This window comes from Cupressus sempervirens, chromosome 10 (assembly GCF_028749045.1).
Source record: "Cupressus sempervirens isolate cs-2001-9-10 chromosome 10, ASM2874904v1, whole genome shotgun sequence".
NCBI classification, from domain to species: domain Eukaryota; kingdom Viridiplantae; phylum Streptophyta; class Pinopsida; order Cupressales; family Cupressaceae; genus Cupressus; species Cupressus sempervirens.
This window is the reverse complement of record NC_143127.1, coordinates 973,559,093-973,576,048: the sequence shown is the minus strand read 5'-3', so window position 1 is coordinate 973,576,048 and position 16,956 is coordinate 973,559,093. Positions and strand designations below refer to the sequence as shown.

Genomic DNA, 16,956 nt, shown 5'->3' with positions numbered 1-16,956 from the left:
ATGAGGAAGTCGCTTTCAATGTTGTAGAGTTCAGTAAGGCTGTACATATATTTTTAGATTTACATATGTTTGTGTTAGAATTCTATAATGATGTATATGAGTTTTTAATTTTTTTTTAAGACTTGCATGTTCATAAATGTTAGAACTCTCTAGTGTTGTACATAAAATTATAAACTTTTAGACTTACGTGTATATGTGTTGTTGGCTATGTAGTTGGAAAATAATTGTAAATGAGTTGACGGGTAGGTTAATATGCATTATTTGTTATGTAGCCGACTTGTGCCCGACGAGTTCCTTTGAGAACCTTTCGAAAGGCCCTTCAGTGAGTATATATACCCCCTTTGGGAAGCATTGTAATCATCTTATCAAGCATAATGTAATGTTTTGGCATATGCGAATAATAGGAGTTCTACTGTTTCTATCTATTGCCTGTATGCGTTGATTTCTTTACCCAATATGGTAAACATTTGGCGCCATTGCCCGATGGACCTGGTACGCAAGTAGACAGATGAAGACTAATGCCGAATCAGTTGAACAAGAATAAGAATAAGTTGAAGGAAAAGATGAAATACGCACCGTGCAGGAGAACTTAATTTTGGCACAACAGGTTGAACGTAGACGAAGGTTTCAGCAAATTACTAATGGACACCGTAGCACAGAAGAATTGTTGGAGGAGACTTGATAGTGGGTGAAATTGGTGGAAGAAGCAAGGGAGGAGTTTCTGAACCTGCATACGCTAAGGGAAGAGAATCTAGAAGGAAAAGGATTGACTCGCACGGCTCAGAGTGTCGAGGGAGCACGAGCATGGAGTGAACTCTTCGTTCGAGTATACTTCCGGAACGGACAACTTCAGTTGACGAAAACCCTTCTCCACCAAATAATATGACTGTCGGAAACAGCGCGGGTGTACAAAACAGCGCGGGTGTGCAGAACAACGCGGGTATTCAGAATAGCGCGGGAGTGCAAAACAACGCGGGAGTGCAAAACAGCGCAGGTACACAACAAAACCCACAACATCCAGTCATAATGGCAGGGTCAAAATAAAAGTTGCTTAAGTTTGATGGTGAAGGAACCGCCGATCCAATTCGACATTATAAAACATGTGAACCGATCTGGAGGGCGAATGTGAAATGTCTCTTTACTAATTTTTTATGATATTTCCAGCCTCAAATCAGAACTTTAAAATCAAACAACCAATATTACAAAGATCTGTCAATTCTCCAATAAAACCCAAATCGGGTATGTCCAAATTAGTGCCAAAAAAAACTTCACAACTTCACAAATTGTTAATAAATCTGAAAATGGACCTTTTTACAGAAATTTCAGCAGCATAACAGCCTACAAAATGACATTTCCAGATTTGTACAGCCCTTACACAACAGATCACAAATGTAGAGCAAAACTATGCTCAATCGGGCTCCCGAAATTAACACCAAAATGCCCGAAAACACCAAAAAACACTCATAAATTATCTCAGAAGTTTGATCACGACCCAATACATATATTCGGCTCTATTTTAACATCATAAAGTCTGAAATACAACAGCAAACCAAACTGATATGAAACACTCAACTGAAAACCCAAATTCAAACCAAAAACAATCCCCGAAAACACCCAAATCGGCACTATTCAGCACAAGGGCAAACTCTGTATGAGCATGCACATGGAATGGCTTCAAACTCCCGTCCTTAGCCTTCCTGGAAACCTGCAAACTCCCGTTCTTGGGTCTCCTTCTCCACAGGTTTGGCAGCCTCTGAAGAACAACAAGAAAATTAGCAAGAATCAAGATGTAGAATGAGCCCAAAATGCCTCCAAACCCCTTTTAAAGAGGGCATAACCCTAACTCACGTCCAAGAGGGGTTAATAAAATATAATTTAATAATAATTTTTATTTATTAGTCCATTGGTTTCCAAAGATTAACCCCTTTTTCCGAAATTTCACCTTTTTGGAGCCTGCCTGCCTTAACAAAGTTTATTTTTTTTTAATTATTTGAATAGGGGACATGACAAGTCCTCCCCTCCCAAATATTGCTTGTCCTCAAGCAATGAAGGTTGGAATTCTCAAGAATATGTTCTCCTTCCCAAGTTGCATCCTCTAGTGGTAATCCTTTCCATTTGACCAAATGCTCTATGATGCTCCTATTTCTCAACCTTTTCTCTCTTGTATCCAAAATTTCTTCTGGTATCAAAACTAATTTCCCTTCATCATCAAGAGGTGGTAATTCTGTAGATACTATGGTTTGCTGGCCTATAACCTTCTTTAAGCAAGATACATGAAAAATATTATGTATTTTGCTGTTTGGTGGGAGCTCCAATTCATAAGCTACCTCTCCTACCTTCTTGATGATTTTATAAGGCCCATAGAACCTTGGCTTGAGTTTCTCTGCCCCACTTCTCTTCAAGGTGCTTTGCTTATATGGCTGCAACCTAACAAATACCAAATCTCCCACCTCAAAAGATCTTTCAATCCTTTTCCTGTCAGCATATATCTTTTGTTGGTTTTGTGCATGTTGTAGATTATCCTTGAGGGACCTTATTATGTCTTGGCTTTGCTTGATGAAATCACTTGCTGCGGGTACTCTGCTATCGGAAAGTATTAGATCAACAAAGGAAAGGGCATCGTAACCATAAAGAGCACGAAAAGGAGGCATACCAATAGACATGTGATGAGATGTATTGTAACAATACTCCCCTAGGTGTAACCATTTCACCCAAGCATGTTGTTGATTTGAAACATAGTTCCTCAAATATCCTTCTATCCATTTATTAACTATCTCTGTTTGTCCATCTGTTTGAGGGTGATAGCTAGTACTGGGAGTGAGTTCAGTTCCTGCCAAATGAAAGAGCTCCTTCCAAAAAGAGCTAAGGAATCTACTGTCCCGGTCACTAACAATGTTTCTAGGCAAACCATGTAATCTAAAAATTTCCTTGAAGAACAATTCAGCCACTTGTGATGCCTTGAAATCAGATGTGATAGGAAAGAAATGTGCATACTTAGTTAGTCTATCTACCACCACATATATGCAATCCTTACCTTGAACCTTGGGCAACCCAGTGATGAAATCCATGGAAATACTTTCCCATTTTTGTTCAGGAATAGGAAGTGGCTGCAACAATCCTGCAGGAAAATTTTGCTCACTCTTGCTTTGTTGGCATACCATACATTCCTTAATGTGTTTAAGGACATCCTCCTTCATACCCTTCCATGAAAACCGCTCTCGAATTTGCCTGTATGTCTTGAAGTATCCCTGGTGACCAGCCAAAGGTGTGTCATGAAAAGCCCTCAATATCCTCTCCTTAGTTTTTGACCCAGGTACTAAGAAGATCCTGTTCTTGTAATAAATCAATTCATCAACAACCTTGTACCTGTTATCATCCACTAACTTATCCAAAATCTTGGTGGCAAATGAATCTTTAGCATACTCTAAAATTATGGAGACTTTCCAATCAGCAGAGATAGATGATAAGGAACACAAAGTGGGCTTTCTTGAGAGAGCATCAGCAACCACATTATTCTTTCCTTTCATGTATTCAATATCAAAATCATAAGCTTGCAATTTGCTTACCCATTTTTGTTGACGATCATTCAAATCCCTTTGGTTCAAGAAGAACCTGAGGCTATTATGGTCTGTCTTTACAATGAATCTCCCACATACCAAATATTGTCTAAACTTATGAAGTGCATGCATGATTGCCAACATTTCCTTATCATAGATGGAGTACCCTTTCTCTGATTGATTTAATTTTCGACTCTCAAATGCTATTGGATGTCCCCTTTGAGTTAGGACAGCCCCTATACCTTCTCCTGAAGCATCACATTCAACAACAAAAGGTAAAGAGAAATCTGGAATTGCAAGCACAGGGCATGAACTCATTACCTCCTTAAGCTTATCAAATGTTTTTTGTGCCTCTTCTGTCCAAACAAAAGCTCCTTTCTTTGTCAAATCAGTCAAGGGGGCAGCAAGCTGAGAAAATCCCTTGGCAAATCTCCTATAGTAGCTACACAACCCGAAGAAACCTCTCAACTGTGTAAGATTAGTGGGTGGAGGCCAATCCAAAATTGCCTGGATTTTTTGTTGATCAACCTGTACTCCTTTAGAGCTTATAATATGTCCCAAATATAGGATCTCTGTCAAACCAAACTCACATTTAGATAGCTTAGCATAGAAGGATTGCTGCTCCAAGATTCCCAAAATAGTGTCTATGTGCTTTAGATGCTCTTCCCATGTTTTACTGTATATCAAGATATCATCAAAAAATACCAAAACAAATTTTCGAAGATGCTGACTGAATACCTTATTCATACAAGATTGGAATGTTGCTGGTGCATTAGTGAGTCCAAATGGCATAACAAGAAATTCAAAGTGCCCATAGTGACATCTGAAAGCAGTCTTTTCCACATCTTCACTCCTCATTCGGATTTGATGGTAGCCTGATCTTAAGTCAATTTTTGAGAAGTATACAGCACCATGTAACTCATCAATGAGTTCATCTATGCGTGGTATGGGATACCTATTTTTTATGGTCTTCTTGTTTAGAGCCCTGTAGTCTATACACATTCTCATTGTACCATCCTTTTTCTTGACAAGTACCACAGATGATGCAAATGGACTAGAGCTAGGCCTTATGAATCCCATGTCCAGGAGTTCTTTAATAGTTTTTTCAATTTCTTCCTTATAACCTCTTGGATGGCGGTATGGGGTTGTTATAACTGGTTTGGCACCCTGTTCTAACTCTATAACATGCTCAAAACCTCTATCTGGTGGTAATCCTGGAGGCAAGTCATTGAAAACTATACTATGCTTATCAAGAATATTTTGAATTTCAAAATGGAAATTACCTTGATTCTTGGGAGAGCTTGTTGGTTGGATTATGACTCCTGCTGCCCATGTTACTTGTCCTCTTCGAAAAGTCCTCTCCATCCTCTTTGCAGAGACCGCCTTAGGTGCTCCATTTGATAACCCTCTCAATATGACTTCTTTCCCATTGGAATGAAATTTAAACTCCATAGTTTGATGGTTCATGTAATAGCCTCCGATAGAGTGCAACCATTGAACACCCAATACAAGATCTGTCTCCCCAATACCAACCACATAGAAGTCATCACATAACTCATAATCTCCTAAGGTCATCTTGAGTTGTTTCACCACCCGTGTGCAAGGCATAGTGAATCCATCAGCTACAGTAACATTGAATCCCTCAAAATCTTCTGCTTTAAGCCCTCTTTTCATGACAAATCCCTCATCAATAAAATTGTGAGTTGCCCCACTATCAAGAAGAACAGTCAACCTTTGCCCTGCTAGTACCCCTCGAATTCGGAAGGGATGGTATCTTGGGACTCCTGATAATGCTGCTAAAGTGCCATCCTTGCTGATTTCTTTTACTTTCTCTTCTTCTACCTCCTCCTTAGTATCATGAAATTCCTCATGCTCATCTGAATCAGATTCTGAAGCAACTTCAATATAGTGCACTTGACCTTTCCCCAAACATCTGTGTCCTGGAACCCATGGTTCTCTACAAGTAAAACAAAGTTTTTTCCTTCGTAATTCACTCCTAGTCTCTTCATCTACCTTCTTTTTTGCCACATTTGTCACATCTTTTGGTGGTAGTGTTGGGAAAGTCTTTTTCTGAAAATTTCCCTTATGTTGCCAAAGATTTGGGGGTTTTTGATTAGTGATTGATTTCATAGGCACGCATGTTTCAAGTTGCAAGCTTCTTTTGATAGCTTCCTGTAAGGTTGAGGGTGAGAAAGCCTTAACCAAACCCTTAACAGAATCTTCTAAACCATCAAGAAAAAGATAAACGATCCTCTTTTCACTCATATCAGGTACCATAACAGCCACTTTTTGAAATTCTTCTACATACTCATTAACTGATTTGGTTTGCTTCAACTTTGACAATTCTTTAAAGTACTCTTCATCATCCTTGAGGTCAAATCTATCTATCACCCTTTGACTGAAATCTTCAAATGTAGTTACCTGATCGTGACCTTGAGTAGTCATTCCATGATACCACCAATCATAGGCTGCATCTTCCAAGTGTAGACTTGCAAATTGAATAGCATCACTCTCTTTCATGGGGTTGAGTGTGAAGAAAGTTTGTAATTTTTGTAGCCATGCTCTAGCTGAAATTTTATTTGTTCCATCAAAAGTAGGCGCTGTAAACTTGCTTATTTTATTTTTGAGCTCTCTTCCACTTGTGTCATGCTCCCTCCTATTCTCTTTCTTGGGCATCAAAGCGTTCATCATATCCACATATTCTTTAAAAGGAACCGAACTACGAAAGTCATCATCTAAGCCATTGTAAGTAGCTCTTAATGTAATCAAATTACCTGTAACCTCTTCCACTGGATTAATGGCTGGATTTGGTACTGGTGGCTCATCTGCAGGCAAGAAAATAGATTTGGATGATTTAGATGGTGTGGATCTCCCATTTCTCGGCTCCTCTGAAGTGCTCCCTTTCTCATTAATAGATGCAATTCCTTGTAATTTTTCTGTCAATATTCGCAAAGCCTCTCTAGTTTCCGCCAAACCATCCACTGTTTGCTTCTGAGTATTTTGGATGTCTTGGAAGAATTTCTTTGCCATCTCATCTGGATCAGCCATACTTTTTTCTTCCTTGGATTTTGTACTTTTGCTTTCAACTGGGGGTTTGATCAAAATTTCTTTATTCTTTTCTCGCTGCAAATATCTTTTTTCTCTTTCACTTAGTTGCATGCAATCATAAAATATGACATGCAAGATCTGGGTAGTTATCAAAACTTGACATGCAAGATCTGGGTAGTTGTTAAAACTGACATGCAACTTCTACAAACCCTCAGGCTGGCAAGATCACGGCTCTGATACCACTGAAATGTCCCTTTACTAATTTTTTATGATATTTCCAGCCTCAAATCAGAACTTTAAAATCAAACAACCAATATTACAAAGATCTGTCAATTCTCCAATAAAACCCAAATCGGGTATGTCCAAATTAGTGCCAAAAAAAACTTCACAACTTCACAAATTGTTAATAAATCTGAAAATGGACATTTTTACAGAAATTTCAGCAGCATAACAGCCTACAAAATGACATTTCCAGATTTGTACAGCCCTTACACAACAGATCACAAATGTAGAGCAAAACTATGCTCAATCGGGCTCCCGAAATTAACACCAAAATGCCCGAAAACACCAAAAAACACTCATAAATTATCTCAGAAGTTTGATCACGACCCAATACATATATTCGGCTCTATTTTAACATCATAAAGTCTGAAATACAACAGCAAACCAAACTGATATGAAACACTCAACTGAAAACCCAAATTCAAACCAAAAACAATCCCCGAAAACACCCAAATCGGCACTATTCAGCACAAGGGCAAACTCTGTATGAGCATGCACATGGAATGGCTTCAAACTCCCGTCCTTAGCCTTCCTGGAAACCTGCAAACTCCCGTTCTTGGGTCTCCTTCTCCACAGGTTTGGCAGCCTCTGAAGAACAACAAGAAAATTAGCAAGAATCAAGATGTAGAATGAGCCCAAAATGCCTCCAAACCCCTTTTAAAGAGGGCATAACCCTAACTCACGTCCAAGAGGGGTTAATAAAATATAATTTAATAATAATTTTTATTTATTAGTCCATTGGTTTCCAAAGATTAACCCCTTTTTCCGAAATTTCACCTTTTTGGAGCCTGCCTGCCTTAACAAAGTTTATTTTTTTTTAATTATTTGAATAGGGGACATGACAGAATGGCATAACAGAGACAAACAAATGGGTCCGACAGTTTTTGGCCACCCTATGGGGTGTTGCGATTGATTGGTTTACTGATACAGATCCACAAAAGTTAAACAGTTGGGATAACATTAAGAAAGAGTTTATCGCAGAATTTCAAATATTGCGCGACGATAATGAGATTGTAGCGGAGATATTCAATACTAAGTAGGGGAAGAATAAAACAGTCCGAGTCTTTGCCAGGAAATTGAAGGACCTGATCAATAAGATGGAGAATAAACCGGTTGATGGGCTACAGAAAAGATGGTTCATTGAAGGCCTTCACCCGAAGCTGCGAAAGAAGATGAAGATTGTGCCACCATCGACATACATTGAAGCGTACAATCGGGCAATGAACTTCGAAAGTGAGCAGAAGACAAAGAAGAAGAAGAGTAGCTTGTTCGATTTAGATGACGATGAACCTTCAGGGGAAGATAGCAGCGATGATGAAGGCAGCAGCAAGAAGGTCTGCGCTCTCCAGAAGAATATGATTTGGATGATGAAAGAATTCAAGAACATGTAGAAGGAGACCAAGGGAAATGAGCTGTGGTGCACCGAGTGCAAGAAAGAAGGCCATACGAAGGGATCCTGCCCGAAAGACCAATTTTACGAGATTTGCCAGATCATGGGACATTTGACGAAGGAATGCCTTTTCAACTTGAAAACAAGAGCATTACAACAAGTGTTCCTCACATAGGAGGCGTCCGCGTCAAGAGGGAACGGGAACATCAGTATGGAAGGTGCCACATCGGGAGGATACAAAAACAATAGACAAGGACAAAACAACAACAACAACAGTAGCAACAACAATAATGGCAACAGGAGCCGAATTTAGTACGATGCGAACGATCGACCCATAGTTCAATGCAGGGCCTGTAATTTGTGGGGCCACTTTGCCTGAGACTGTACAACGGCAAGCGAACCAAAATTATTATGCAGATGGTGTGGACCCGGCGATTATGAAGATGCCAAGTGCCCAAAGTCGGGAGTAAATTTGATCACCGTCGGGATGGACGAAAAAGAGGTTTTGGCCATCACACGGAAGCAAGCAAAAGTATACTCTGATCCGACGGAGGAAAAGAAGAGACTGGAGGATGCGCGGGCAGAGATCCAGAAAGCAACGCAGGTAGAGAAGGCACACCTGAAGGACACTACTGGTACTTCTGCACGGAACTGCACAAAACAAAACATTGTATGACAAATATTACAAACCGAGGTACCTGTCGGGATAAATGATCTGCTGCTCACAATGCCTCAGCTCCGATCAACACTCACAAACATCATTCCCATTGCTAAACTACCAGGAGAACATGGAAGGGAGCAGGAAAGCGGAGCAAGTACAACGGACAAAAGGGAGAAGGAAAGTAGTGGAAGTGCAGAGGATCCAATGCTGCTAGCCCTCTCATCCAGATGACATTTGACAGTCGTCGAAATGGGAATTCTCGGGACTGTGTTGACAGAAACAATTGTGGATAGAGGGTCCATTGTCAATGTGCTACCAGAAGATACCTGGAAAAGGTTAGGACAACCAACATTGTGGCCACCTACATTCCAGTTGCTAACGGCCGATCAACATGGAATCAAGCCATTGGGAGTCCTGACAGCGCAACCAATGATGATTGGAACATAGTCGTTCCTATTGGACTTTGTCGTGATCCCATTGAAGCGGAAAGGATACGATGCTATTCTGGGCCGAGGGTGGTTGATACAAGCCAAGGTGAAGCACGATTGGAAGAAAAATACTTTATCACTTGAAAGCAAAGGGTGGAAATACATCATCGATTTACACACTCAAATGGTCGGGGAAGAAGCTCTGTCGTCAGATTCCGAAGAAGAAGAGGATGAAAGGAGGCAGTGTATGGAACTAGATTAGGAGGGAGTCCTATGATTGAAAGGAGATGACAATTTGGATTCACAGACAACATCCTGGAGGAGGTAGCGGGACACAAGATCTACTCATTCATGGATGGATTTTTCGAATACAATTAGATTTCAATTGCAGAGTAGGATAAGCTGAAGACGACATTTGTCGTAGAAGATGGAGTATATGCATATAACCGGATGTCGTTCGGCCTGTGCAATGCGCCTGTGACATTCTAGCGGATCATACTGCACATCTTTGACAAGATGTCCGTCAGAAACTTCAAGGCATTTCTAGATGATTGGTCGGTATTCAGCGCCGAGGACAAACATCTCGCAGCTTTGGGTGAGTGTATGGAGAGATGCTGACGCGCGCGTCTAGCCCTAAACCTGAAGAAGTGCAGGGTTATGGTTCCGCAGGGAAGGTTGCTCGGACACATAGTCTGTAAGGAGGGATTGAAGATAGATTAGGATAAGGTGAGAGTCATATTGGAGATGCAGCCGTCCACCAATGTATCAGAGGTAAAATCTTTCCTCGGGCATATAGGCTATTATAGACGCTTCATCAAATTTTTTGCCAAGATAGCATTCCTGTTGGATAGGTTAACGTGTAAAGGAGAATTGTTCAGATGGGAAAAGGAACAGGATGAAGCATTTGAAGGACTCAAAGTACGACTGGCTACGGCACCCATTTTGGGGTATCCGGATTGGAATAAGGAGTTTCATGTTCGTGTCAATGCATCGAACTATGTGATCAGAGCAACCCTCGCACTGACAGGAAGCCACGAGTTGGATCACCCGATCTACTTTGCTAGTCGCCTACTATCAAAAGCGGAACAGAATTACAGTACAACCAAATGGGAAGCTTTGGGGATGGTCTACGCTGTACATAAATTTCGTCATTACTTGCTTGCCACTTTGTTCGTGTTTTATGTCGACCATCAGGCTCTGCTGTATATGATCTACAAACTTATCATTCAGGGAAGAATCAACCGCTGGTTACTTCTGTTGCAGGAGTTCACCTTCAAGATTATTGTACGGCCGGGAGTTGGGTTTGCCATAGGGTTTGCACGGGCGACAACACCCGTCAGCTAAGAGACCTTGCCAACCCTTACTGACGTACTTCTGGTAGCAGCAACCGTAGCACAGCCAGAAGTGGAAGTGGAAGTTGTTGTGGCTCAGCCAACAGGAGTTGAGGCACCTACAGTAGAGTGTGCCAGATAGAGGAAAGGAGACGTCCTTGGAGGTACTCGACCTCCTAGTACCAGAGATAGCAGAGAGACAGAGTACGCCGGGTGTACACTTGGATGTCGTAGGATCTGATGTAGTGGTGACGATGGATGCAGCATTGTTGGCATCACCCGAGTGGGATAGGGAGAGTCGACTTTCGGAGGTCAGTACTTTTTTGAGCATGCGGTTCCACCGTGCTCCGGCTCCCCGGATGGCCTATTTGCAGACTCCTACACGAGATGATATTCCCGAGGTAGACACTCAGCCTTAGGTAGCAGAGCTAGTTCCAGACGTTGGTCTGTCGCACAGTACTGTTGAGCGTATGGCAGACGCCGTGGAGATGGCTATGGGTATGCAGGAACATCCATTAGTACGTGGAATCGGAATGAAGGAGGCATTTCTTGCTGACTTCGCCGCTCTAGCATCCTAGGCTCATCAGGTGTTGGATTCGACGGAGGCTCAAGCATTGGATTCGATTGTGAAGGATTTGGAGGGAGTCATCTCGTTTATGCGACGAGGATGCCCAGTTGCCTTCACAGTTTGTTTTGAGGAGTGGGAATGGCCGGATGTAGAGACTGATGAGATGCGTCGGCACTGGGCCACCACGGTAGGTTTTGGTGTGGACAGCTGGGTTGAGGTTCTGCTCCAGAAGATAGTCAAGTTGCACAGGTAGGCGTACTACACTCTTCTGAGGGGTCGGGCAAATCAAGTAGCAGCTGAGAGAGCTCGGGAGGAGTCAGTTGCCAAGTTGGCTTCAGAGAGGGCAGCCTGGGAATCTGAGAGGGCGGCTTGGCAATCTGAGAGGGAAGCCCTGTTAGTCAGACAAAGGCAGTTGGCAGTAGAGAAGGAGCAGTTGGCAGCAGAGGAGCAGTTGGTAGCAGAGAAGGTGCAGGTGGCAGTAGAAAAGGAGAAAGAAATGGGAGAAGTTGGAGCGATGATGCAGTTTGCGCTGGAGCTTCAGACGGAAGCGGAGGTCAAGTTGAAGGTTCGGAAGGAGCAGGTCTACAAGCTTCGGGTTGAGCTGAGCGATTTGAGAGCACGGACCTGTCCCCATGCCTAGTATCCTGATTCTGGTTTGAGGTCAAATTTTGTTGTATTGTCGTCCAGAGACGACTGTTCTTTTTGGGGGGGATGATGTAGTCGGTAAATAATTGTAAATGAGCCGACGGGTAGGTTAGTATGCATTATTTGTTATGTAGCTGACTTGTGCTCGACAGGTTCCTTCGAGAACCTTTCGAAAGGCCCTTCGGTGAGTATATATACTCCCTTCGGGAAGCATTGTAATCATCTTATCAAGCATAATGTAATGTTTTGGCATATGCGAATAATAGGAGTTCTGCTATTTCTATCTATTGCCTGTATGCGTTGATTTCTTTACCTAGTACGGTAAGCAGGCTATGTCCTTGATCATTTTATTGGCAAAAAATTGTAAGCCAACTATAATTGTTATTAAAAGACTTTTACCTTTAAAGGTTGTGTTTCACCAAGCAAATCGATAGACATACTTGAGAGCCCTGTTGTTGTCTACAATGCGCACGTAAGCTGTAACAAACATATTTCTCAATATCTGAGTCTTCCATGACTTTACCTTAGGCATATTCGTAGGAGGGCATAGGCTATTATGAACTTTAGTCTTCTACACTCTAGCTGATATTTTGATATATGTTTTCAACTTTTGATTCCATGGATTTCATATATCGTAGACATTTGACAGTGACAACATGTTTAACTCTATATTATGTTATTCTGTTATTTTCCTTTAGAAATTCGCTGTTAACTTATGTGATCTATGCAAAATTGTGTATGAGTGTTAAGTAGTTTCTATTTATCTCAATTATTGTGTATTTGATGTTAATTGACTAAATGATGCATGAAAAAATCTTTAAATCCTTAAATATCTTTGAATTTCATGGGTTTTCCGATTTTTTGAGTCCTTGCCGAGTCCGAGTCTGAGTCAGATTTTGACTTTCCGAGTCAGAGGCAAGTCCGAGTCCCGTAACTATGGTTTAAAGTATGGCTTGTGCCATATAAGGTCCGTTTCCCTGCATAGTAAGCTGATCAGGCATGAGTACTCATAATGGACCTCTAGGAGGTGTGGTTCTATTCTATAGACAAAGCCAATACCCACACTGTGTCTTTCACTTGTGCGAGATGAACGCTCGTAGGTATCCCCTCACCCTTGTTTGGACCCTTGCACCTGCATCATGTCAACCCTTGAGGGAAGTCTGTCTAGAGTTAAAGGTTCCAAAGTTTCGCTGAGATTTTGCTACGAGCCTGCAAAATGTGAAGAAAGCCTTGACGTGTCGCCTTGTAGCACAGATTTCTTTTCGTTTGTTCCTTTTCCCTTTTCTTTGTTTAAGTAACAAAGAGCCAACTTCTAGAATCCCAAAGGTTGTTCTGCATAGTGCCGCAGGTCCCTGTATGCAGAGTTTCCCAACTGCCCTTATTTAGATGCGAGTCTCTTAGGGATCAACATGTACCATGGCTTTGAAAGAACACAACAAAAAGAGCTTTCTGAAGCATACAAAAAAAAGACACAGATACCCAATTTCTTTCCCTAAACATTTGCTATCCATTTATCAAAAACATTTGTTGAAGAGAATCAGAGTCCAGGCAAACAAAGGTGGCAACAGTATGGACCCTCATTTCTTCAGTTTTTATGGCTTGTAACATATCAGAGTTAGGAGAGGGAAATTTGGCAGGAGCAGGAACCTTTGTGACTTCTTCTGTTCACCATCTTCTCCTTGGCAGATGTCTCCATCTCCCCCATCAATTGACCGATCCACCAATAGTAGTTCACTGTTACTGACGTCAAAAGCTGCAGCCTTTTGAAGAGCAGCCCCCACAATCTCAGCTTGGAGAGTCTCATTGTAAGACGGTTTAGGGGGAACATTGTTAGCAAAATTCACTGCCTCTTCTACCACGATTTCTGAGGAATTTATTCCTTGTCCAATCATCTCTGTTGGCCTGCTGCTTGAAGTCACCATGAGGCTGGCCAACCCATGGGAAGTTAATGCATGTTCTGGGCAATTAAAGCCACAACTGCAACAACTTTCATCCCAGTACACAGGAATAACAGAACTAAAACAATAAATATTTAAGGTATAATGAACTGATAGTTGGGAAGATGAATGTACCAATAGAACCACAAAGCACCCAAAGCAGAGACTTGGGCAAGACAAATAAGTAAGATAAATCAGGAAGCACAAGAAATACAGAAGAAAAGATGTGACAATCTGAACAAAAGAGGAACAGAGAGAATGGAGAATGCCAAAGTGACAGAGAGAAATAATCTGAGAAGGTTTTGTGACAGCAGAAGCTTAGGGAAGCGAAAATTAGAGGATGACACTTCACCTCCCACAGAGCTCCTGCACTCACAACTCTCAGAATCTCTTTTATTTTATAATATGAAAGAAATACTCGAGAACTTTAATCCCCTTCATTAAAGCATGCCATCCTGGCTCTAATCTTAGAACCTTGAATCCGATAATTTTGGTTCTTCCTGAGCAAGGATTTGGTTCTGACAAATTTGTTTTCCATAGACAAGTCCCCGCTGTGCGTTTGAAGCTCACCTCAAGTCCTATCAGTTTACTTTGAAAAACAATCTCCATATCTCAACTTTCATAGGCCTTTTCCCCCTACAATACCAAATAAACCCCCCACAGAGGACACAACAATTCCCATTCTGCAAAGGAGATCCTTGTTCAGACTTTTAGAAATTACAGTAGCCTGTCTAATCAGGCATTCACTGTTATTAAGGAGAGAAGTATTGGTTTTGTAAAAAGAAGAGGAAGCTCTCTTAGAAACTGAAATGTTGTTACCCAATTCACCAGAGGTCTCAATAGGAGAATGATCAAACATTATAGTAGGGAAGACGGAGAAAACCTTCTTTTTATCGTTAGGCTCAAAGGAGGAAAATTAAAATAAAACCCTTATGTGCATAACCTATCCAGCCTGGTGTAAATTCTTTTGTTTTGGGATTGATTGTTACACCATGTGAACAAGATATCTTTCAATTGAGCTTTCTTCTTCTCAAAGAGATTTATCAGATATAGAGACCTTTCATCCTAGACCAGAAAGACTTTTCATTACCCTTCCACAGACCATCTCTTCCTCCTGTCGTATCCTCTTTATATTCAAGCATATTGAAATCACCAGCAATAAACCAGGAGATTTTGGGGAGATTGGATGTCATCCAAGCCCATAACTGACATCTCTCATTGTTCATTGTAGTCATTTGAGACATATATAGAGCAGAGTCAAACCATGTTGACTCGATTTTACACTTGATTTAAACAATCCAGTTACAAGGGAAAATGCCCCAATCCAGCACAAACTCAGCCCAGTTATTTTTGACAAGAATAGCTGAGCCTCCTTTACCTGATGAATTGATCCGGGGATCAGATGTATGGAAGGTATAGTTGTATTAGTACAGGTATTTTACAATTATTCTCATATGAAATTTATAATTTTTTGGGTCACGTTTTTGTAAACTCGTTTTTTATTTTGAAATTTTCTGATGCAGGGTTTTAAGCGAGTATTCAATATATCAGGAGGAATTCATAAATACTCACAAACTGTTGACTCCTCCATCCCTACGTATTAGTGATCAGCCTAAACTATAGCTAGTCTTTTATGTGCATTCTTGAAACGTAATAATATATATTGGATCAATGTATTTAAATTTAAAAAAAAAAAAAAATGTTTGGAGAATGTGTAATATAATACAGGGCCACAAAACAGAACACCTTTTTTATAAGGTGATATTCAATGAGATTTATGCCTGATTATGATAAAGTTCATTTACTCTTAATAACATTCTTACAAGCTTCCTGAGGCATATTGTAAAAATATAGAGTCTATGAAATAATCAATTATTCTAATATACTATTGAGTCACATTTTTAATTTGCTTCAGAAGTAAAACACTTCACAATGGTTTAGGCAATAGAAAAGCTGTTAAATGTATACTTATTCTTCTTGTAACGATGCTAACATTTACAATATTGTTCTAAGCTTGTCATTTTAGCTAAATATTTGGAACCACTAAATAGAAAATTTACAACTCATAATTTGATTGGTTATTTCCAACATGTTTAATCACTCAATATGAGTATTCTACTATATATAAATTATGGTTGAAATGAACCACAATCACACTTGTTAAGTATGGGTGGCCTTAGTGTAATGTAAATTATAGCATTTAGGTTGTAGGATGGGGCTTAGTAGAATGCTATGACATTATGTTTCCTTAGTTACAACATTGATGAATGTTGATCATTGAAATCTTTGTGAAGTTATCAATATTAGATGAAACATGGTTTGGGCATCATTAGAGGTTTGACCATGAAATCAAGTTAACTACATGCTCTAGCTAAATCATACATACAAGCAACATCTAAATTCATAGATCATTGTATTGACTGAAGTTGGGATAAGGAATGTCTTTCAGAATTTAGCTAAGAAGGGAGTAATAATAAAGAGAGATTGAGGCAGGATAACGGATGGGTTTTTTTCCTTCTGACGATTCATCTTAGTAGAATGTTCCAAGATTTTTTAAAGTTTGGTTGGATAAACTAACGTCCTTACATATGATTTGCTCCAAAAGCTTGACAAAGGGGGCAATGGATGTGCACTTAGATTCAATGCAATGATCATCTACTTTTATATTTTGAACATCAAACAAACTTATATGATGTGCTCATTTATCACTCCATGGATGGTCTAATCTTATAGATAGACTAGTAGGACTCGACATAATTAGTCTTTGAATGCATGATGATAATCTTGGAGAATATTGTTTTTCCATTCTTTAATCTACATAACATGACATAGTATGCAAACCTACTCCATTGAATGGTGTATGTTGTCTTTACATTATTTTTCAGTTTGCTTTTGATCTAGCTTGAGAGGCCAACGATGAAAATATAGACACTTTTTTTGACAAATTCTAGAAATCTCTCCTTTGAATGGTGTTATAACTAGATTAGTAATACACACTTAGTATAATGCATGGTAATCTATATAGATTCAAATTCTTCCATCTTTTTTTTATGGAGATAGACCATTTGGCTTTTCCATTCTAATTAATTGAGTAAGACCATTTGATTTG

The 16,956-nt window shown here is 40.2% G+C and overlaps 1 protein-coding gene across 2 annotated transcripts in view; it reads left to right on the top strand.

The window, feature by feature from the left end:
• LOC149537230 (rhodanese-like domain-containing protein / PPIC-type PPIASE domain-containing protein) overlaps positions 1-15,730 on the top strand; it is a 122,900-nt gene extending 107,170 nt beyond the window's left edge. The window contains exon 8 of one of the 2 annotated variants that reach the window (XM_089807423.1): positions 15,371-15,730. In XM_089807423.1, the coding sequence (XP_089663549.1) occupies positions 15,371-15,451 (81 nt within the window). In that variant the 3' untranslated portion in view covers positions 15,452-15,730. The remainder of the gene's footprint in view (positions 1-15,370) is intronic. The other variant, XM_089807424.1, reaches the window with a different exon arrangement.
• The last annotated feature ends 1,226 nt before the right edge of the window (positions 15,731-16,956 follow it).